This window comes from Mytilus trossulus, chromosome 10, assembly GCF_036588685.1.
Source record: "Mytilus trossulus isolate FHL-02 chromosome 10, PNRI_Mtr1.1.1.hap1, whole genome shotgun sequence".
Lineage (NCBI taxonomy): Eukaryota > Metazoa > Mollusca > Bivalvia > Mytilida > Mytilidae > Mytilus > Mytilus trossulus.
The window spans coordinates 52,726,755-52,749,504 of NC_086382.1; the positions used below are offsets into that span (position 1 = coordinate 52,726,755).

General features: G+C 32.0%; 3 protein-coding genes across 4 annotated transcripts in view; 1 reads left to right on the forward strand and 2 right to left on the reverse strand.

Annotated features, from left to right (window-relative positions):
• Positions 1-341: 341 nt before the first annotated feature.
• Positions 342-6,669, reverse strand: LOC134686334 (uncharacterized). 2 transcript variants are annotated; one of them, XM_063546005.1, is made up of 6 exons: positions 6,590-6,669; positions 5,496-5,563; positions 3,570-3,665; positions 2,244-2,348; positions 1,263-1,388; positions 342-566 (listed from the first exon to the last, which is right to left on the reverse strand). In XM_063546005.1, the coding sequence occupies exons 2-6, from the start codon at positions 5,509-5,511 to the stop codon at positions 418-420; spliced, it is 492 nt and encodes a 163-aa protein (XP_063402075.1). In that variant the 5' UTR covers positions 5,512-5,563; positions 6,590-6,669; the 3' UTR covers positions 342-417. The 2 variants fall into 2 exon arrangements, with proteins under 2 accessions (XP_063402075.1, XP_063402076.1); XM_063546006.1 differs by lacking the exon at positions 6,590-6,669 and adding an exon at positions 6,302-6,426.
• Positions 6,670-6,817: 148 nt separating this feature from the next.
• On the forward strand, positions 6,818-10,045 carry LOC134687604 (IST1 homolog). Its single transcript, XM_063548030.1, has 3 exons — positions 6,818-7,203; positions 8,545-9,034; positions 9,728-10,045. The coding sequence occupies exons 1-3, from the start codon at positions 6,935-6,937 to the stop codon at positions 10,043-10,045; spliced, it is 1,077 nt and encodes a 358-aa protein (XP_063404100.1). The 5' UTR covers positions 6,818-6,934.
• Positions 10,046-14,475: 4,430 nt separating this feature from the next.
• LOC134688002 (protein mono-ADP-ribosyltransferase PARP14-like) overlaps positions 14,476-22,750 on the reverse strand; it is a 28,733-nt gene continuing 20,458 nt past the window's right edge. The window contains exons 16-23 of the mRNA XM_063548468.1: positions 22,449-22,653; positions 21,973-21,980; positions 21,252-21,491; positions 20,637-20,839; positions 17,567-17,984; positions 16,657-16,805; positions 15,400-15,574; positions 14,476-14,768 (exon numbers count right to left, since the gene is read on the reverse strand). Of these exons, the coding sequence (XP_063404538.1) occupies positions 14,476-14,768; positions 15,400-15,574; positions 16,657-16,805; positions 17,567-17,984; positions 20,637-20,839; positions 21,252-21,491; positions 21,973-21,980; positions 22,449-22,653 (1,691 nt within the window). The remainder of the gene's footprint in view (positions 14,769-15,399; positions 15,575-16,656; positions 16,806-17,566; positions 17,985-20,636; positions 20,840-21,251; positions 21,492-21,972; positions 21,981-22,448; positions 22,654-22,750) is intronic.

Here is a 22,750-nt window from a genome sequence, read left to right on the forward strand (position 1 = left end):
CAGACCAGAAAAAAAATTGACATTGATCTGTAACTTGTCATGATAAGACAATACACCAAATATCAAATCAATATCTTCAAGCATGAAGAAATGTGTGGAAACTGTTTTGCTGAATTGAAGGATGGACAGACAGACAGATGGAGTGCAAACCTAAAGTCCTGTTTGACTTCTTCAGTAGGGACTAATAACTAGTGGCCTCATAATCATTTGATGTAATACACCATATGTAAAACAGATCCAGTTGCTCATGGTCAAGTACATTACGTAACATGCAAGGCAAAATGTCCAAATCCAGAATAAAAACTTCTAACAGAAATATTTTTACATTCATAGAACGAAAATGTATTGATACTTTTTTTTATTTATTTCTAATAAATACAGAATACTGGAATAATTAAAACTATGATGTCTTTATCATCAGCTGTTGGGAGAGTGTTGTGCAGCCTTTTTATAGTCCTCTGCTAGCTTTGGATTTTCTTGGACCCATCTCTCAGCTGTGTTCTCTTTCAACCAATCACCAGATTTAATGTTTTTATTTAAAGTCTTTAACATATCTTCTATGGTATCTGCAATAATATTTAACAAAATAAATTCTCTTTTTCATTTAAAAACTTCAGTTTATTCAAGTTTCCCCAACAGTAGTAGTAGGGGAGATAACTCCAATGTCTCACTATAAAGAAATCATTCATAAACTCATTTAGTTAAAAAGTTGGTAGATAATAATATAAGGAAAACATGAATTGTGTAATATATTTTAACAGCAAAAAATACAAAAGAAAGTTTTCTTTGCCCAATAGTGAATGATGGTTTATCAAATTTTGCCACATGGATACAACTTTCTTGTACTTGGAATCCACTTTGTTTTAAATGATCATCAAAGAGATTTGATCTTAATGTTATCTCAAATTTTAATCCATTTAGTATCTTTTCTATCATTTTACCGGTAAAGGCACCTAGTTATTTTCAATCGATCTAAGACTCCTAATAAGACCTGTTTATTTTTGCTAAATCAACTTCTAATACATGTGGTCTCTGGGGGAAAGTTGTTTTATAAACAATCATATCACATCTTATCTTTTCTATATTTCTTTTAGAAATACATTTTAAATGTTTTTTCCTTAATTTAAATTGCTTAAGACTTGATATAAGGCACCTATTCATCTTTGAACATTTTCCCCTGACCTTTAGATACTAATTTGTAATAGCTATGATGAGCTATCAGATTTCTGTCTCATTGAATTTAAGTTCCAATTAATGATTACCTTTTCCTTTTCCTCCTCCTCCAGCAGCTTCTCCTTTACTATCTGTTGTTTGATCCCCTGAACATTTAGATGTTCCCTCTAAGTTTTCTGCCACTCTGTTTAGTAAGTTCTCAAGTCCTGGAAGTTCTGTAACAAATAGTTAGTCATATATTATCCAAAATTATCTTAAATTCATGAATATCTATAGAATAATCTTGCAGTAGGTTTTTTATTGATATTAAATAATTTATTTAAAACTGATCCCTGCATAATCTGTATGTAATTGTGGTGACAATCTATCCCATAAGTGTGTAGTAATTTTAAACTGAATATTTTGATATGGGAAAGTCCTTATTAATTGATACAAAAATAATACAATAGGTACAGAATTACTTGATTTTTGAAATAATTTTGTTAACAAGTCTACTACAATATATTAATTAATCAATCAAAACAAAAGCGCAAAAGCTGAAATGTCTCACTTGCTTTACTGATAATTGATATTATGTTGTAAGTCTTGAAGATAAAGATTTCAAAACAAGTATCACGTAAACTTCACATTTTTAAATACCCATGACAAGGTGGTCAAGGTAAAAAAAATCTGCCAGACAGACATTTACAGTGTACAATCATTTTAAACACAAGATATCTTTAACCTGTTGCTTGTACTTATTTTACATACAAACAAACCAAAACACAAAAACTCAACAATGAACATGAAGTCAAGGTCAAATGAAACCTGCCATTCCTATATCTACTCCTTAATATAATCATTCCAACATATAATAGTAATCTGAGAAAAAGACCTAGCCATGTGCATGTAACTTTAACCTTGGATATAATTCATTGATCCATAAAATGAGGTTCAGGTTAGGTGAACACAATCTGGCAAACATGTAGATGTTGCAAGGAACCATACTAAATATTGTTATCCTTTTACTCATCATAATGGAGAAATTCACACGATAGGTGAGACAAAATTGATGTTATATTTAATTCTACCTTTAATTTGAAGATCTCCCTCTACAGGTTTAGATGCTGGTTTTGGTGGTGGTAGACTATCAAGCTGACCAGTGAAATCTTTCATAAGTTCCTCTAGGGATTTTTCTGTTCCAGATAGTAAAAAAATGTACAAAAAATCTAAAACTATTTATCTATTCATTTGTTGAGTTTGTCATACATTACAATTTTTGTCTCAGAATTATTTCATTATCTCAAAACAGATACTATGATACTAATACTTTTATTAATGCAAAAATGTGTCAAACAATATACATTCAAATATAACCTCTCATTTCTATTCTTCAAATAATTTTACAAATAATATAATATTATATTATACCATGTACATGAACCATATTTAGAATTTTGACTTCATTATTTGTTGAAGGCGATCCACATTAATAAATGCAGTCATAAACTTATAAATATTTAACCAAAAAAAAAAGAAAATTTCTTTATTCCATCATCTTCTGCCAATAGTAAGTCTATTGATTAAACTTAAGCAACATGCCAACTTACACAACACACTGATAATTTGTTGACTGATTAACACTGCCTTTTTTACTTTGAATCTCATTAAGGACTAGAATCTTTGTGATTTTTATTTTTTGATTTGTTATGTTTGTGATGGGTATGACCCAAATTGCAACTGAATGCAAAAATAACTTAAACTGAAAAGTCAACATTCTTTGTTCTTTAATTTGATCGATTAATTGATTGCTTATTGCCCAGTGGCAAATGTTTCATGAATATTCAAGATTAAAACTGTTCAAACTTAAAGACAAATTAGAGCTTTTGTAAAGTGGATGGACTAGGATGAAGGGTGGAAATTATATAATTGCTATGCAACAGGCAATATATATGAATCCTTCAGAATTTATGAAATGGCTCTATAGTATGCAGAGAGCTAGACATTCTCCCCGCAACAGGTAACCAAATGCTGTTAAGTATTTTTATGACACAGCCATAAAGACACCCCCTAAACAAAAAATCTAGATGATACAATTGTATATACTATGGTCATCTGTTGAGGATAGGTCTGTAGAATGTGTTTACCAGCTGTATATATATGTACTGTAAACCAACTCTTTTTCAAGAGTGATTCATTTTTTTTTACTTTCGCAACATCATGAATATGAAAAATAACTGTAAATATAAATCATCCTCAACATGTTAAACTTGGATTTTTCTTTTTTTAACTACATAAAGTTATTTTGCAAATCATGATTATAAATCCGTGAAAATATTCTAGAAAGGACTCATTACAAAATTAAGTAGCCACAAAAATAAGTTTGTTTACAGTACATGAATAAACATCTTTTTTACCTATTTTTCCTGTAGATAGTTCTACTTTCTGTTCATTGGAATCTGCAGGTTTTGGAGGTGGCAAGTTGTCTAGCTGTTCCAACAAATATTCAACACCTAGAAAATTATATGTAAATGTATTAAACATAAATAATAGACCACCTATTTTTATGCCTAACCTATGATAGTAGAGAGGCATTATGTTTTCTGGTCTGTGGCTCCGTTCGTCCGTCTGTGCGTCCGTTCGTCCTGCTTCAGATTAAAGTTTTTGGTCAAGGTAGTTTTTGATGAAGTTGAAGTCCAATTAACTTGAAACTTATTACACATGTTCCCCATGATATGATCTTTCTAATTTTAATGCCAAATTATAGTTTTGACCCCAATTTCATGGTCCACTGAACATTGAAAAGGATAGTGCGAAGTTCAGGTTAAAGTTTTTAGTCAAGGTAGTTTTTGATGAAGTTAAAGTCACATCAACGTGAAACTTAGTACACATGTTCCCTACGATATAATCTTTTTAATTTGAATTCCACATTTAAGTTTTGACCCCAATTTTATGGTCCACTGAACATGGAAAATTATAGTGGGAATGGGGCATCTGTGTACTATGGACACATTCTTGTTTCTAAATAAATTTTATAATTTTTAACTAACATTTTTTGAATCGTTCATTTGATGAATTGCTTGATTTGTCCCAAGTCAGGATCCTCATCAATTATCTTTTTTCATATATTATTGTTTATCGCTATTTTGTGCATTTTTCCTTTGATAATATTTCATATCATGCTTCTCACTTGAGATGGAAAATTATTGCTAGAAACTTTTTAAAGGAGGCTAATGAATTTTACCACTTCTTCATAGGTAAAATAGCTATGAAAAGATTATCATTGGTCATCTCAATTCAATTACTTTTCTCATTTCACCATACCAGCTCATGCGAGAAAAACAATCTATAAATATTGGTGTTGTTATTTTTGTTATTTTAAGACATAAATGTTTTTGACAGATAATTAGGGGTGGGTCTCTGTCTTGTTCCTGTCTTGTTTTGTGCTCATGGCAATATTTTGTTTGTCTTCATGTGTAGATGTCTTATGATGATGAACTTAGGACGTTATTTGATTGTCTTTGTTATTGAGTTAATTACTATCAAACTAATGCATTCCCAATGTCTCCTTTATTCCTTAGCTTATAATATAAATGTACATTTGAATTGAACAATTTACAAGGAACCCCCCCCCCCCCTTTTTTTTGGCAGATCAATGCATTTGAATGGGAGCATATAGTTGGAACCCCCCCTTTACTCTGGGTTGGAACCCCCCCCCCCTTTTTAAAATGGCTGGATCGGCCACTGTCTTTGTTTAAAAGTGTTCAAAATCAGAGGATGCGAGTCAAAGTGAAGGACCTCTTTATACATTCTTAGCCATCTTTTTTACATTAAAAAGCTCAGGTAGGTTGAAAAATAAAACCCCAGTTTAAGCCTGCATAATGTACATTTTACATGTGTCTGCTCAAAGACAGAAACCTCTATTTTGAATGCATATAAGTCATTTCTGTTGTTTCCATATAACTATCATGCTCATGCCATATCGTTATGTCATTTATAATTGTTCATATATTTGATACCCAGTATTGATGTTATAGTCGGTTTTGAATATATATCAATAATGGCTTGAGCTTTCTTTTACATATTTCTAGGACTATTACACTAACAACATGACACGATAAGCTATCAATCTAAACTAAAAATCAATTATTCTCTATCAGGACAATGAAATCAAAACAGACCGATCAGTTTCTGGTCCCGTTAGTATAATAGTCCCAACATATATATATAGGGCAATTTAAAGGTTGAAATGTACAGTGTAGTATAGATAACAGTTTTACTATTGTTTGATATCTATAAGCTTGTACAAGTTAGCAATAATATTAATGCATTCAATATCATACCTTTTCCTTCAGCCATAACTATTATAAGTTTATGCCATTATCTGCTAAATAAATATTCTAGCATGGACCTACAAAAAAATAAATATCTTTATCACATTCTTCTATTTATCAATTACATTACTTTATAATTTATAAAAGTAAATGAGAAACAAAAGATGAAAAAAGTCAGCAGCATATTGAACTTGAAAGCATAAACATATTTACACTTTAATTTGGTATTTAGCCGAATATTGTCTCTGATTGACCTTAGATCTACTCTGAATAACCTTATGAGTCATGACGACATACAACAATCATATTTTAATTGTGACATCAATTTTTTTTTAATTTGCTAGCTGTCAAACATGTCAGAGTTTACGGGAACCTGTTTTATTGCATGTAATGATGGACAAACTTGCGTACAAGTGTAAATACACCTATTTGGTGAACATGCAGTTCTTTATGTTATTTCTCAGTTACATATCAAGCAGATCCACAATGTAGATGTTTGCACAAAATATTGTAATTACCTCATTCAAGAGCATGGGTCTCATTGGGGGTATTAAGCATGATCAAGGCAGGATTGGCAGATTTTTTTTTAATTGTGACACATGAAAGTAAAATAATTAAGCGTGAAAACGGGAAACGAAGTCTGGTGGGATACAGGAAATGACATGTGCTATTATAGCAATGAGAAGCGGGAGGTATACTAGTCCAAATAATTATGATGTCTTGAAAGGCTATTATAATTTTTTTCTTTGACGACTTGCTAGCTAGCCTTTCAAGAAGTCATAATTATTTGGACTAGAGGTAGACAGGATACTCACTTAACAATAAGCAGGATCCGGATCAAACCTTTCTCACTGAGACCCCATTCATATGGAAATTTGCAGATATTAAGTCAGACAATATCTCATATCAATAAACACTAATATCTACTGACTCTAAATAATAAATTATGTTGAGTTCTAGACTAGACCTGTGTCTAAAACATTTTTGTATCATCTTATTCATTTAGATTTTCTGCTCAGTGTTTTTATCTTAAAACCCCCTAAATTAGAAAAGTATCACTTTATATTTGTTAATCACTGCATGTTTATAATATTTTCAAAAACCTGTAAATCTAAGACTACTGTTCTGCTGATCTTTTCGGTATTAGCCTAAACCAAAATAAACCAAAATAAGATTATCTTCGTAATTATTTTTTTATGATTTATGATATATTCTGATAGATAGATTTGATTGAGAAATAAAATTTTAAATTTATATTTATGTATCTACAATCAATTGCATTTTACGTAAATATTATGATATATTTTTGTCATTTTCGTACGATAAACAAGGAAGTGACGTCAAACACAAACAAATCCTGTCAGAGTCGTGTGACTGTGATTCTATATACATGTTGAAATAAAACTGTGACACAGTGGTTAGAAATCACTTTAAAGGCATTAGACAAAATGTTTAGCAGTAGTGCAAATTACAACAAACTGAAAACCAATCTACGATTGGTGATAAATCGCTTAAAACTACTTGAAAAGAAAAAGACCGAACTTGCTGCCAAAGCCAGAAAAGAAATAGCTGATTACATTTCAGGAGCAAAAGATGATAGAGCAAGGATAAGGGTAGAACATATTGTTCGAGAAGATTACCTGGTTGAAGCTATGGAACTCCTAGAAATGTACTGTGACCTTCTGTTGGCACGATTTGGTCTAATCCAAACACAAAAGTAAGTATTTACATTCAAGCACTTGTTTCTATCCATTGGAAGGACTTAACCCTCTTGCTGCCGACCGTTTTTCAAGGTTGCATTTCATATGCCGCTATATACGACAGCCCGACGTCTTTGACGTAACATGCCAAATAACGACGTCATTCAATATATGACGTCACGACAAAATGACCAATACATTTGTGACCCATTTAAGAAAAACATAACATTGTTTAATATTCGATCTTTTATTTGAAAAATATACAGCATTGATGAAAAGCTTGCATAAATTTAACCATGGACATATGTGTCCCTCCGGCACTGCCGGTGTGGACATATGTGTCCCTCTGGCAGCAAGAGGGTTAAGTGGCTATCCATATATTCATAGCTGGAGAATGTTATGGTACATGTACTGAGATGGTCACACTGAGGTGCGTGCAATGGTTTGACGCTATACAGTATTGGTATGCTTTTTCGTGTTGATATACAAAATTTGTACATGTACATTAACTTGATTGACATGATTAACTTCATGTAACAGATAGAATGCTATTAATGTAGAATTATATAGAAATATGAAGATGTCCAGGCCTAAATTAATATATTGTTAGTTTCTCCAATCCTGACCCTGCCAAGCCAGGTGTTGGTAGGTAGGTCATGTAGGTAGGGAAATAATTTCATTTTTCCCAAATTTAAGCTTAAACAATATCATACAATCTGGCAAGCCAGGGAACTGGAAATGAAAAAAATACTATTTGACTTAGTTTTGACAATAAAATTTTATGAGTAGCACTGTTTTTGCAGGGTCGGTCGAGATTGGGGAAACAAACAATATTTTATTTAAGGCCCCACATGTAGAAAATCTTTCATTTAGAATTTTAGTAGACAATAATTAATGTAAATTTATATACAACTTTTTACAAAAATCTCATAATAATTGCATGTCTTGATTTTAAAATAGAAATCAAGTATCAAATATACCTGGCATTGCACTTCGGCGTAAACCACAGTACTTCAGTGTGTCCATCACATTTCAGCGATCCCATCACACCTGTGAGTCCTACATATAAAAAGAAATTGACCTTGGATAGAAGCAAGGGCCAGTGGTCTTTTCATTTTATGACCATCAACATGCTGTTACTGTAATGTTATTTAGTCCTTCTGCATCTGATTGTCAGGTGTTGCTCATAAATTGCCTCTATTAAGTATTCCATGTTGAGTTTTATATTCTTTTGTCTGTATTTTAGACGTTTTTTGTTTCTACTATTTCTACTTTCAAAAAAAGTATACAGCGATTCATTTATCTTTAACGTAAACAATGAAATATATGTTTCACGAGTTTATTTTTTGACATTACAGAGAACTAGATCCTGGTTTGGAAGAGCCAATAGCAACACTAATCTGGGCAACCCCAAGATTACAAGCAGATGTTCCAGAATTAAAAATTGTTGCTGACCAGCTATCAGCTAAATATGGCAAAGAGTTTGCTCAGAGTTGTAGAACAAATGAACTGAACAATGTTAATGAAAAAGTGATGCATAAATTAGGAGTTCAAGCACCACCCAAGATTTTGATAGAAAGATACATGATTGAAATAGCCAAGACATATAATGTACCATTTGAACCTGACCCCTCAGTAATGGCTCAAGATGAAATATTTGCCGCAGAGAACTTGTTGATTGATTTGGATGAGAAGAAAGGAGGAGGCGGTGGTGGTGGGGGAGGAGGGGGAGGAGGTGGCATGGGTGTGCCACAGATACAACCATCAGCATCAGCACCTTATCCACCAAGAGTCACACAAGATCCTGCCTATCCTCCTCCACCAGGTGGAGGATATCCACCTCAACAGGTAAGAAATAGCGGGAAAAATTGTTATTAAAAGTTTAACTATTCCTATTCACATCCACCTACATGTATCATGTGTATTGGAGGATAACAATCTCAGCTGGAAAGAAATTAGGGCAAATTTTGTTTGAAAGAGTCGTTGTGGATTGTTGTCTCATTGGCAATCATGCCACATTTCATGTCTCATTTGTCTGTAGAAATCAGCAGGTACATGTACATGTACATTTGATCAATTTTAAACTCAACATTTTTGTATGACCTTTTCTATTGAAAATTATACACCGTTATTTAACATGTTTATACATGTTGTACCTGTAATGGAAAAATCACAAAATTTTCACAACTCAGGAGGCATAGAAGTGAAATCAATAATATAATGTTTATTCGACCTAGATGCATGGATGGATAAATGAGGTTTAAACAAATTTTAACAACACCGTAACCTTAGGATTTAAAAAAGAACACCACAAGCAGTCATTTGTCCTGAACATGCATGAAGTATTTGTCACTGGACATTAAGCAACCAACAATCAATCAAACATGATCATACACAGCTGACAAAAATATGAACTATATATGTTACTCAGGTACCAGTACATTGAACATTATGCAGGTTAAAACTTAATATTCCTAATAATTTTTCTTTGAAAGTACATTTACATACAATGTTATTTTAATACAATTTACTATATTTCAGCATAATCAACCAGGTGGATTTCCACCACCAGTTCCTCAGTCAGGACCAATTGGACCAGGGGGTTTTGTGGACCCAGGAGCAGTACCACCTAAACCATCCTATGACGATTGGTTAGGTGAAGATCCAAAGAAGCAGGTCCATAGTGCACCCAGTGGACCCCCACCTAATGTAGGCTTCAATTTACCAGATCTACCAACAGTACCTAATAATACATTACCCGACCCTGGTAATTCTGTGGGGACATCATCAGCAGGTGGAGAGGACATTGACTTTGATGATTTAACAAAAAGATTTGAAAAACTGAAGAAAAAGAAGTGAAAATAAAATGTACTTGGATATTTTTTATTTCTAATGTAGGAACCTTGTAATCAAAGTCCTTTCTTAAAATTATAGCAACTATTTATTTGTTTTGTGAATAATTTACATGCATGCACTCTTAGTATTTTCCAAATTAATCAGTGAAATACTTCAAACACATAACTTTAAAGTATATGTTACACCTACTACACGTACCATGACTACTAACAAATAATTTGATATGACGGACACCAAAAAATGTTGAATTGTGACCATGTTTACACTTAAATAACTGGGTTTTTGTGCACATATCAGAACACATATTTAATTCATTTTTGTTTGTTTGAGCATTATGGTAAATAAAGTAAAACTGAAAGTATTCAATGTGAAAGGCAAAGGCTAATTTTTCACTTATTAAAAGTATCATCCCCATATCATGACCTCATAATGAACTGTAAGACTAAGGGAATGAATCATATGTTGTTACATGAATGATTTAAAATGTATGCATGGTGTTTGGTTATTTTATGTCTCACTCTAGGAGTGAGGCGCTCTGCTTGCTACTGCAATAAGTTTGAATAAATAGAATTACTAGACAATCCTGTCTACAGTCTACAAGTGTTGACTTGATAAGTGTAAGCACTTTTCAGATCTGTCAGATACCTAACTGCTTTCAAAACTTTAATTATTGGTGAAGTTATGCTAAGACATTGTAAAATTGCATGGACAACCTCTTGCTTGCAATTGTTTTATATCTGATATGTATTTGAATGTAATGTGACTATATTTTAATCTTATCCAAATCTACTTCAAATGAATTATAAAATCAGTGTTTATGTAACATTATGTGACTTTTGATGGTTATGAATTTTGTTGAAACATTCATATCAGAAAAATATGATAGACTCTACAAACCAATATTGTTAAATTATGTCTTTAGAAAAATTGACAACTAATTATGAGTAAATTAATCTGTAGATACCTTTGTTTTTTATTCTCTGAACTGAGTAATACATTTCTACAAACTGTATAAAGTAAATAATATTAGAAGAAATCAATGTCATTCCTGTAAAATAGGTTTACAGAAAATAAACTCATCATAGATACCAGGATTAAAATTTTATATATATGCTAGATGTGTGTTTCGTCTACAAAAGACTCATCAGTGACGCTGGAATCAAAAAATGTTTAAAAGGCCCAATAAAGAACAAAGTCGAAAAGCATTAAGGACCAAAAATTCCTCAAAGTTTTGCCAAATACAGCTATTAAGGTAATCTATGCCAGAGGTAAAAAAGCCTTAGTATTCAAAAATTCAATGTTTTGTTAACAGTTAATTTGTTATTATGAACATATCAATAACTCAAGTCAACACAAATGTGCTCACTACTGGGCTTGTGATACCCTCAGGGAATTAAATCTCCACCAGCAGTGGCATCAACCCAGTAATGACATAGGTGGCTCTTACTTGTCCAAGTTATCAAAGGTACTAGGATTATAATTGTCCAAATCAGACTTGTTACCTTGATGTCTCATTTATAAGTACCTGTGACCTTTAAAAGAGGCTTGAAAGATACCAAAGGACAGTCAAACTCTTAAATAGAAAATAAACTGACAATGCCATGGCTAAAAAACTAAAAGACAAACGGACAAATACTTACCAAAATAGAAAAATTGATCAACAGCAAGATCTACAAATAAGTCATTATTTCTTAAATTTTTTGTTGACTATCTTTAGGACCTTACTTTTTTTTTTGCATTTTCACTATTATTTTTTCTTGGAAAATGATAAAGATAGAAAAATACTCAAATAGCAAAAAATAGCAGCAAAACAAGATCTACAAATATGTGAACATGACCCAAATGTCCTTTGAGGTGTTCTTGCCCTTAAATGGCAATTTTTTACCAATTTATTTGCCATTTTGTCTATTACCTGTATCCTGAAAACTGAGACGTTCCATACCTTGTATGCAGATATCTTATGTAACAAAGTTTCAGTGTGTCAAATTAATTATCCATGACCTCATTTTCATGGTTCAGTGACAGCTTGAAACTTTTGATTGGACTAGTTTTCTATGCTGTGTCATGTGTAATATTATTTGTCTAATTGTCTTTTTCATTTTTAGCCATGGCGTTGTCAGTTTATTTTCGATCCGAGTTGTACTGTCCCACTGGACTATTTCGACCCTCTTTTTCTTTGGACCTCGACTAATTTAATGGATCAGTGAACAAAATTAAGTTTCGTGGTCAAGTCCATATCTCAGTTTCTATGAGCAATAGGTATAAGTTGTTTGATGTATGGAATTGTGTGGTCTACATGTCCAACTGGCATGTGTCATCTGACCTTGACCTCATTTTCATGGTTCAGTGATTTTAATTACGTTTTTGTGTTTAAGTCTGTTTTTCTAATACTGTGTAAAAAGTTCACTATTTTGTGTATGAAATGATTGAAGGTGTACATGTCCAACTAACAGGTGTGAAGTGAGCGTTTCCTCAATTTAAATGGTTTCGTGGTTAAAGTAGTTTTTATGTATTGGTCAGTTTTCAACACTGCAAAAGTTCGACTAAATTTGGTGTATGAATAAAGGCAACAGTAATATAGCGCTGTTGGAACATATTTTGCGATGTACAGGTCTGTCTGGCATGTTTTTTTACCCTGACTCCTCTCTACGGTTCATTGCTCATAGTTAAGTTTTTAACCGGATTTTTGTGACAAAAATGTCGGTTATTGATTTGGGGATGCTCGGCGGTCGGGCGGGCGGCAATCACATGTTGTCCGTGCATTGACTCATGAACCGTTCAAACAAAGCTTTTAAAATTTTAATATGTTGTTACTGACAACTGAATGAAGGTTAAGTTGAATAATGCCGCCCGGGCGATTTTGACTTGTACCGTTCAGGAGTTATGATTCTTGAAAGATTGAAAATGGCGTTTCCAGTCGTGTCCGTGCATTTACGCACGAACTGTTCTACGAAAGCTTCCCAAATTTTAATATGTTGTTAATGGTGATAAAATGGAGGTCAAGTTCAATAATGACGATTTTGACGTTTACCGTTCAGGAGTTATGGTTCTTGAAAGATTGAAAAATGGTGTTTCCAGTCGTGTCCGTGTATTTTCTCATGAACCATTCAACCAAAGCTTTTCAAATTCTAATACTAGTATGTTGTTACTGATGACATAATAGAGGTCAACTTCAATATTGATGATTTTGAATTTTACCGTTCAGTAGTTATGGTTCTTGAAAGATCGTAAAATGGTGTTTCCATTCACGTTGTCGCATTTACTCACGAACCATTCAATCTAAGCTTTTCAAATTTTAATATGTTGATACTGATGACAAAATAGAGGTCAAATTTGATATTGACGATTTTCACTTTCACCAATCATCAGTAATGGTTCTTGTGATATTGCCAGGACACACATAAATGCTAATAAAACCGGTTTGCTGTCGTTGTGACAGCATCTTGTTTGTTTTACAGTCTGTCTTTCTTACAATTTGCTACTAGAAACCATTGCAACTTTATGGAAATGTTGCAAATATAGTGCTATATATATTAATGAAATGTTGAGGATTTTCCCTCGACTTTAAATGCTTTTTTAATTTGTCATATCTGGGCCTTTTTAAAAGCTTGCAATGCAGTATACATTGTATATATTTTGTTAATTGTTGAATGGATACAGGGATCTATAGTTGCCAACTTTTTAGTCATTTGGTCTCTACTACTTGAAAGTTCTTATTTGCACTCGTACTACACTTTCTTATTTTATTTTGAAAATGTAGTTGTATTTCAAGAAACTTTTACTATAAAAAGTTGGTAAATATTTACCTTTTTATCTTGGCCTAAGTTGTGCCCCTGGTATAAAAATTATTAAGGTGTTTAAAGATATTTTCTCTAATGGTACTTTCCATACTGATGAACCTGAGTTATTTTGTAAGCAAAAGTACACATTTCATAATATTTAAAACTTTATATTTTCCAACTTAGATATTTGAAACTTTACCAAAAGATAGCTAGCTACACAAGCACAACAGTTTTGCAACCGATAAATCAGATACTGTTTATAGGTATATCTTATATCTGGAATTAAATCTATGACCATGCATCGCTGTCAAGCTGCTAACCAGATGGTAAGAAAGTCATTCTACTCCGTACAACCTGGCTGTGACAAGTGTGCCAATAATATTTGTTGGACAAAGGGATGGACGCAGTTAAATAGATTGCTCACTAACAAGGATAATATGAATCACAAAATGGATAACTGATTTTTTGGCAAAGTATCTATCAAAGTTTTAGAATACGATCAACAATTAATGACAGAAATAATAATAATAAAAAAAATAATGACAATTCCTCATATGCCAAAAAAATGCTATCAATACATCTGATTATATTTCTGAGTTTATTAAAAGTAATAATAGACACATGCAAATTTGACAACTACATTAATCTCTACTATTTAAAATATACAAGATACTCTGGTATAGCTTGTGAGTCATGATATATTACGAACATTCCTGGGTTGGCAACGTTATCTGTTGTAGAATCGTACAGAATGTGACTTCCTGCTGCTGATTGTGTCTTTGGTGGAGGTGTTCTCATGGTTGTGTTACCAAATGCAAATTCTCCCGCTAAGACTTTACACATGAGCATACGCTTTAAGCCATCAGTTGGATCAACACTTGAGTAACCAGATGCAGAATAACTAACATTTACAGCAAAATATACTCCTTTCCCAAATGCAGTAACTGAAATAATCGAACAAGGTAATTATGAATCTTTTTTGGCAAAAATAGAGGCAACTGCAGATATCAAAGAAGAATTTATAAATGAACTGAAGTACACAAAAGTATTATTAATAAAAAAAAAAAAAACATCCTTCTCATATTCACATGATCTCTACTTGTTTTTAAGGTAAAGTTGTAACACAGGGATGACTGCTGTACCCATATTTTGACTATTTTACCGATTAATTCTGTTTTATTCACGTATCGTTGTATAAATAACGGAATTTGATGCGACTGCCATACAAGTGAGAGGTTTAGCGCTACAAAACCTAATCACTAAAGTTACTCATCACTTAACCTTATAGGACAATTGAAGCTTTTTTTTTTATTGATTATGTTTTTGTACTTATAATCATCATGTGTTGTCTGTCTTTATTGGATCCTGCACTTTTGAAAGCCCCTTGATATATTCATACGTTTCTTTTAAGTTATTTTGTTGATTTTGCTATAGGTCAACCTTTTTTAAAAAGTGGCTTTTTCTGTGATATTCATGTTCACCAATTTGTCTCAAATTCTCATACTTGATTTAAAGCATACTTTAAGGTATACAAACTTAAGAAATAATTATAGTTTATCGAGAGAAATTGTTTACCAGTACAGTAGCTCCTATTAAAACCAGTATTTATGATGTTTTCCATAGCTTGTTTATTAGTTCCATGCCAAACAGGTCTTCTTTCATTTTTATAACCAGGTGGATTAGTAGAATCCATCAACTTTTTCTTTGCTATATACTGCTGGTTTAGGATTTTGTTTTGAATTCTATCAATCTGAATGGACATTTATAATCAACATTTTTAATTCAAGACTCATTATCACATAAGGTACAGTATTTAGGGATGGCAACGCGTACTCGATCGAAAGGACAAGCACTCGAGTACAGTTTTACAACTCGGATTCTCGTTTGCATGTTATACATCTTGAGGTATCTCTTTTCACATTTTCCACTCACTTTAGTTCCGTTGGAATATCCCCTTCGTAATACTAAATAAAACCAATGAACAACATCAATATGTTGATACTGAGTATAATATTTGTTAAAAAAAAGAAGAAGAGGAGTACTAAAACGTCCTTTCCTTCCGAGAGAATGTTTTCATGTACACAACTTGTTACAAAAAACAAAAAGTCAAACAGTCTTTCGGCTGAAATTGTTGACCAGATCATATTTCTAAACAAGAACAAAATCAATGTGACCTAGCTGTTCTGAACCCTACGCAACTGATTAGATACATTTTTAACGATGTTTGTACACGGATAATAATTAACTATTAGTATTCAACAAAACACATATCTAAACATAATAAATGTCAAAATGACAATAGATTTTATATATTTTTTTATAATTTTAAAGATGGCCAAAGTAATAGCTGTAAAAGATCATATAAATTATATGGAATTGCCGTATTTAAATATATCAGAAAACAATTTTAAGCGGCAGGAAATTTTTCCGAAACACTCTATTATAGTCTATGAGATAAGCTCAGGAACCACATTAAATCATTCAGAATTTTCACCTACTTTTTATTAATAAGATATTCTTTTTCCTTTATAGCCCTCCCTCATTGTTCCATAGTTTCAGAGGGTTTTTTACTCATAAACAAATTAATATAAACGAATGTTCTTCTGGGGGAAATCTTTAGGCTCTTACCAACAGTATCCTCAGGAATTCAATTACTGAGGTTATATTAATTTCTAACTGAAATGTACAAGGTAAAAAACTATTGCTTTTTCGATTAAGTCAGTTTAAGTTGTTTGGCTTTACTGTGACATGTTGACTTATTTCATAAATTGTTAAAACTTTGTTGAATCCTTTATATTTACAGATGGCAGTAAATTCAATTATATACAATACCTTAACAACAGTGTAAAGGGCTCCCCCTGTTTTTTTAAACTCTGTCAGGACATCAGTATATTCCTTGGATGATTGTACAAGTGGAACAATCTTTATATACTCATCATCTGTCATGTCATCCCAGTGATCTGGTGGTTTGAAATCGGAATCTATAGATATAAAAATTCATAAAATTGCATTCAAAACTGAATTATTCAAATTAACCTACTGCAAGGAAACTAGCGGAAGCTTATCTTTTTTTAAATTAATTACAGTCAATACAATTTTATGAATTAAATTAGTTACTGTAAAAGCAATTCAAATTTTGGTTTCAATCTTCATTTTATGATGATCGATGAACCAGTGTGTTTGTATGTGCACATCTATATGTGTTAATCAAGTTTTATGTAAAATTTAGAATTCACAGCACCAGCTCAATTATCTCTCTCTTTTAGACCCAAAACCAGAATTATAACTTACATGCACACATCGAAATTTACATGACCACTTTAGTAAAAGTGTTCTAACAAGATTTAGACAGACAAAGAGTAATTACTCTTATAATACTTTGTTTGTTGTCAGAAAAAAACAATTAAACAAAAGGATGGTAATTGAACTAAAATACAAATTATTTATCAAATGTTTTCTTCATTATTCATGTTTGAAATAGTATATAATAATCTTTTCTTGTATTAATTGTTAATTTGTTCTCATGCTGATTGAATGATAAACGTGTCACTGGATATTTTAAAACAGGCAACAATCCCGTTAAAACAGTTTTCCTTAAAAGTCTAGACATATGTAATTTTTGGTCTGAGAGTGTAAAATTGGGATTGAAAGAAGTACCTGGTGATGTTTAAATGGTTTTGAAGTTCAATCTGCATAATAAGTTTTGTATCTGTAAACTAATGCTCCACGATTTTGAACTTACCACTGACAAGTTTTGTCTTTCTAATTACGCCATTATCATCTGTGGGATCATCTTCTGGGAACATTTTATAAGAAGTAAGGTCAATAACCATCTTACTGCCATCAGAGGCCAGAAACGTCACCTTTGTGCTGTCGTCTTTAAATGCTTCTTCCAATAGAAGATTCACATCATGGGGAAATTCTACAAAAGTTTTTCTTCCATTTTGCTCCTCAACAAATGACCATTGGACCATGTCTGTTACCAACTTAGCTTTCTGATTAAGCTGTTTTTGTTCTTGTGCAGTTTGGATGATTTTATTTGCTGCCGACATTGCTAAGGAAATGTTGTCAATTATACCAGTGAGAACAATTTCTTTATTTCCTTTGTCTACATGTATTTCTACATTTTCAGACTTTCCTATAAATTTCAAGGCAGTAATCTGAAGAAAATAATAATACATAGATTTTATAAGTAAATAAGGTAAAGGGCTTCATCTAACCTTAATTGTGACTGGCCTACAGTTGCTGTAGTCAGTGTAAATGTTGACTGCCAAAATCGTCATAAAGTCAATTTATCAAGAGAATACAGATTGGTTACTTTTCTTCTAATTCTACTTTTTAATGATCTTGCAGAATCATTTTTAAGTGTTTCATAACATTCCACAAAGTTTTAACAAAGTTATTGACTCTTAAAGATTTGATTGTGTGTGCATTTTACCTGCAAAACACTAAGTTCCTCTATCAGTAAAAACCAGAAAAACTATCAAGAAAATATATTTTCAAAATATTGCTTCAAATATAAAGCAATATCTTGATCATAAAAAGCTTCCGTCAAAGATTCATTAAATTTAAGAATTTCACTCACATATGAATATATATGTCGTGTACATGTTATTATTTTGTACAGGTTATTACTTGTACAAATATTTTGTAAAGTAATTACTTGTATGATGCCATCAATATTACTTGTACAAATACAATTGTACAAGTAATTACTTGAGTGTCCAAATTTTATTGCGAAAAAGGTAATAACTTGTACAAATCATTATTCTACCTTGGCCTATTCACTACAACAAATCTTTTCTTTTAAACAAATAATTTATTATGAGTGCATCAGTTTAAACTTGAAAATTTTTAGAAATTTTTATTTCATAAATATAGAAGCCAACTTGTATAGTTTAGTAGGGTGTTAAAGGATAAAAATAGAAAACATAAAACAAATTCTTCTTATTATTCAGTATTCACTTGTGAAAGATAAAGAGATACTTTAAGTAATGTGGATGAAGTCAAGTTAAGTTCCAAAAATACAGCACTTCAAAAATAATTCTTAAGATGGCATGATGTTTTGGATGTAGCAGAAATCAAATTAGTAAACTCATTTGCAAATGAGACGAATTATTCATTGTTGTAAAGTTGATCAAAAAGGGGGATGAAAGATACCAAAGGGACAGTCAAACTCGTAAATCTAAAATAAACTTTACAACGCTATGGCTAAAAATGAAAAAGACAAACAGACAAACAATAGTGCACATGACATAACATAGAAAACTGTATCCTCTGATTAGAACAGAACACTCTGGATGCATACAAATAATAATTATAAGGAGTTAAAAAACACAATTTGCAAATATTTGCAGAGAAATTATCCGGATTTTTACTCATATGTGTGAATATTTTGAAAAAAGGTCGCTCCTCCTATCATTACTAAAGTCTGTAATGCTTGTAGTCAGGTCAAAGTCAAACATGTTACTGTCAGGTTGATTATCAATCATATACTATCAGGACCACTGTACCAAAGTCAGTGGACTGCGCCCACGTATAAGGCAGAAGTGGCTTACCAGCTCACTGACATCGTTTTTACTTTTTGGAGCTCCACATATCCTAGGCCTGCATTGTGTTAATTGAAGGACATTTCTTCTTTGGCTAGAACTTAAATTTATATATCATAGACCACTTCCACCTCAAAGTCACGTGTACATAAGAATATAGAACGCTGACATATAGAGTTTGATGATTTCATGAACATACGAGAACAACTGACACTGGCCTTAATGATTACGAATTGTGTAATTCCATTAAAAAACACTCAAAACAAGAATGTGTTCATAGTTCACAGATGCCCTACTCGTGCTATTATTTTCCATGTTCAGTGGACCTTAAAATTGTGGTAAACAAGAATTTGTCCATACTGCACGGATGACCCACTCGCACTATCATTTTACATGTTCACTGGACCGTGAAATTGAGGACAATACTTTAATTTGGCATTAACATTAGAAAGATAATATCATAGTTAACATGTGTACTAAGTTTCAAGTTGATTGGACTTCAACTTCATCAAAAACTACCTTGACCAAAAACTTTAACCTGAGCTCCACATTTTCTTTTTCTTTGTTCAGTGGACCATGAAATTGGGGTCAATATTTTAATTTGATATTAAAATTAGAAAGATCATATCATAGGGAACATTTGTACTAAGTTTCAAATTTATTTGACTTCAACTTCATCAAAAACTACCTTGACCAAAATCTTTAACCTGAAGCGTGACGAACGAACGGACGAACGGAGGCACAGACCAGAAAACATATAATGCCCCTCTTCTATCGTAGGTGGGGCATACAAATCAAGTAAATAAATAAGTATAATTAAAACTAAACTGTCAGGGAACAATTGAATATTTCCCTCCATTGACAATTTAATCAATCAAAATAATTGGAAGAAGAGTTTCATTTTATTTATTCCTTTCGATGACTTTGTCACTTTGCACAAGTAGTCCGTATTTTAGTGACACCTAGATGTTCAACCCAAAGGGTCATGTTTGCTGAAGTTATTACTCAAAAAGCGATAAAAGGGAGAAACAAATAAAACTAAAAGATAGTGAGCTGTACAAGTTATCATCTTTTTCTCAACAAAAACTGTACAGGTAATTACTCGTTCAATTATATTTGTACAAATAATAACTTGTATGATGGCAACATACAAGTAATTACTCTTACAAAGTTTTTGTACAGGTAATAACCTGTACAAAACAATAAAATGTACACGACATATATATATTTCAGAACAGTTAAATAAGTATGCAGTTCCTATACCTGCTCAGGATTCAGTTCTGCTACCATCCTGTCTTTAATTTTCCTTGATACATATTCGTTATCTAATTCTGTTTCTAGTACAGTGACTGCCTTTTCAGCCTCTTTCTTGTTTTTGGCATATATAACAAAGGTAACAGCAGTGGACTGTTTATCAGAAGACATCTTTGGTCTGTCCTCAGTCAAAATCTTCGTTTGGTTGTCACCTATCATCAAATAAATAAAAAAACAAATTATAACAGTAAAAAGATTCTGATTTTTCAGTAAACTTTCTTCAGTTGGCAGCTGTCAACCAACATCCAACAAACAACTATAGCTCCTTAAGTAGTGATCTAATTTCCTGAAGTGTCGAACAACCTTTCATTTATCTTTCCAAAATATATGCTGTTTTTATTACCTAGTTCAAGAAGGGGGTCATCTTTATGGCAATTGTACTGCTGTGCAGGTATTTATTGTGTGTTTTAGCTTTGAGACAAATGAACAAAATATAAAATTCTTAAAAGCCTGCGTTTGGTATAACTTTTTGAGAGCTATCAATGGTTAATCAATTTAGCCTTTGTTTACAGAATTGCAGCAATATAAAAAAGCTCTTACACAAAAAATCTACTCTTTACTTACTGAGTTGACCATAGCCTAAGTAGTCTATTGCACAATCATATACATAATCCATCCAGCCTTTTTTATTACCAGTACTAACACAAGCTTTAATGGCTTCCATAAATGTCTTCATCTGGTCATTCTTGAAAATAACTACATGCACCTCCTTCACATGTTGTGGAGATGAACTCTGGAACTGACGAACTGCACTGTACATTTCTTCTGCTGCATCTTTTATTGTTATGTTGGCATTTAATGTTCCTACAAGTATAATATAAAAATTCATATTTGTTCTTACCTAGAAATAAACTGGTTTTTTTCTATGGTCGGGTTGTTGTCTCTTTGACACATTCCCCATTTCCATTCTTAATTTTATCATCATAGATACCAGGATTAAATTTTGTATATACGCCAGACGCGCGTTTCGTCTATAAAAGACTCATCAGTGACGCTATTGGCCTGTTCTAATTTTGTAATACCATGGAAAACACATAAAACCAGGTTTATATAAAGTATAGGTGTACATATATTTACTTCTTAAATTATATATTCAAAGAGACCTTAGGTAATGTTGCTTTCCAAGTGACTTTGGTCAAAATATTAACCAAACTATTGTAATTTCTACAAGATTAAATTTTATTTTTAGTGAAATACAATTTACAAGATTAACTTTTTAAGTGAGATACTCTTTCATGCAAATAATTTTTTTGCTATTTCATAATAATTGAAGTCATCTTCATACCTTCCAACCTTTATAATTTTCATTTTGGAATTTAAGCACAAAAGAACCCATGCAATGCTGTCATTAGTGCACATCTATGGGTTTGAATATATATGCATGTGTATAAATATATGTTTTACTCCTACGAATGACTTATTTAAAGTATTTTAGTGTTAAATAATTGAGTTTTATAAGGCTCAGGTCAACACCTTTTATAAGGAATATTCCTTATACAGCAAGAAAGTAGTCAGGTCTTCATCATCTACTGTTCTAACACTGATGGCACAAATATACTGGTAAAACCAGTTTAATCCACCATTTCTTACATTTAAAAATGTCTGTACCAAGTCAGGAAGATGACAGTTCTTGTCCATTTGTTTTGGTGTGTTTTGTTATTTGATTTTGCCATGTGATTTATATGGACTTTTCGATTGGATTTTCCTCTAAGTTAGGTATTTTTGTGATTTTAATTTATACAACATGCAAAATTTATTAACACAAATTGTAAAATTTCTTTAATACATAAAGCAGGAAAAGCCACGGATATCTTGCCAAGTTCTTCTGTCTTCTCTAAAACAAGTGTAATTTTCTCTTTAAGTTTCTGTGTTGTATCCTGCATGTCAACATGTATCACTAAATCACAGAGTAACCCACTTCCTTTACACGCTGTTACAGCTATACCCTCATTCTTCATATCTGTTTCTATATGATCGATTTTAATATTTTTATAATCATATATAAAATTCTATAATAGTATAATAAAAGCACACAACAAGTACAACTTTAATTTCAACTGTCA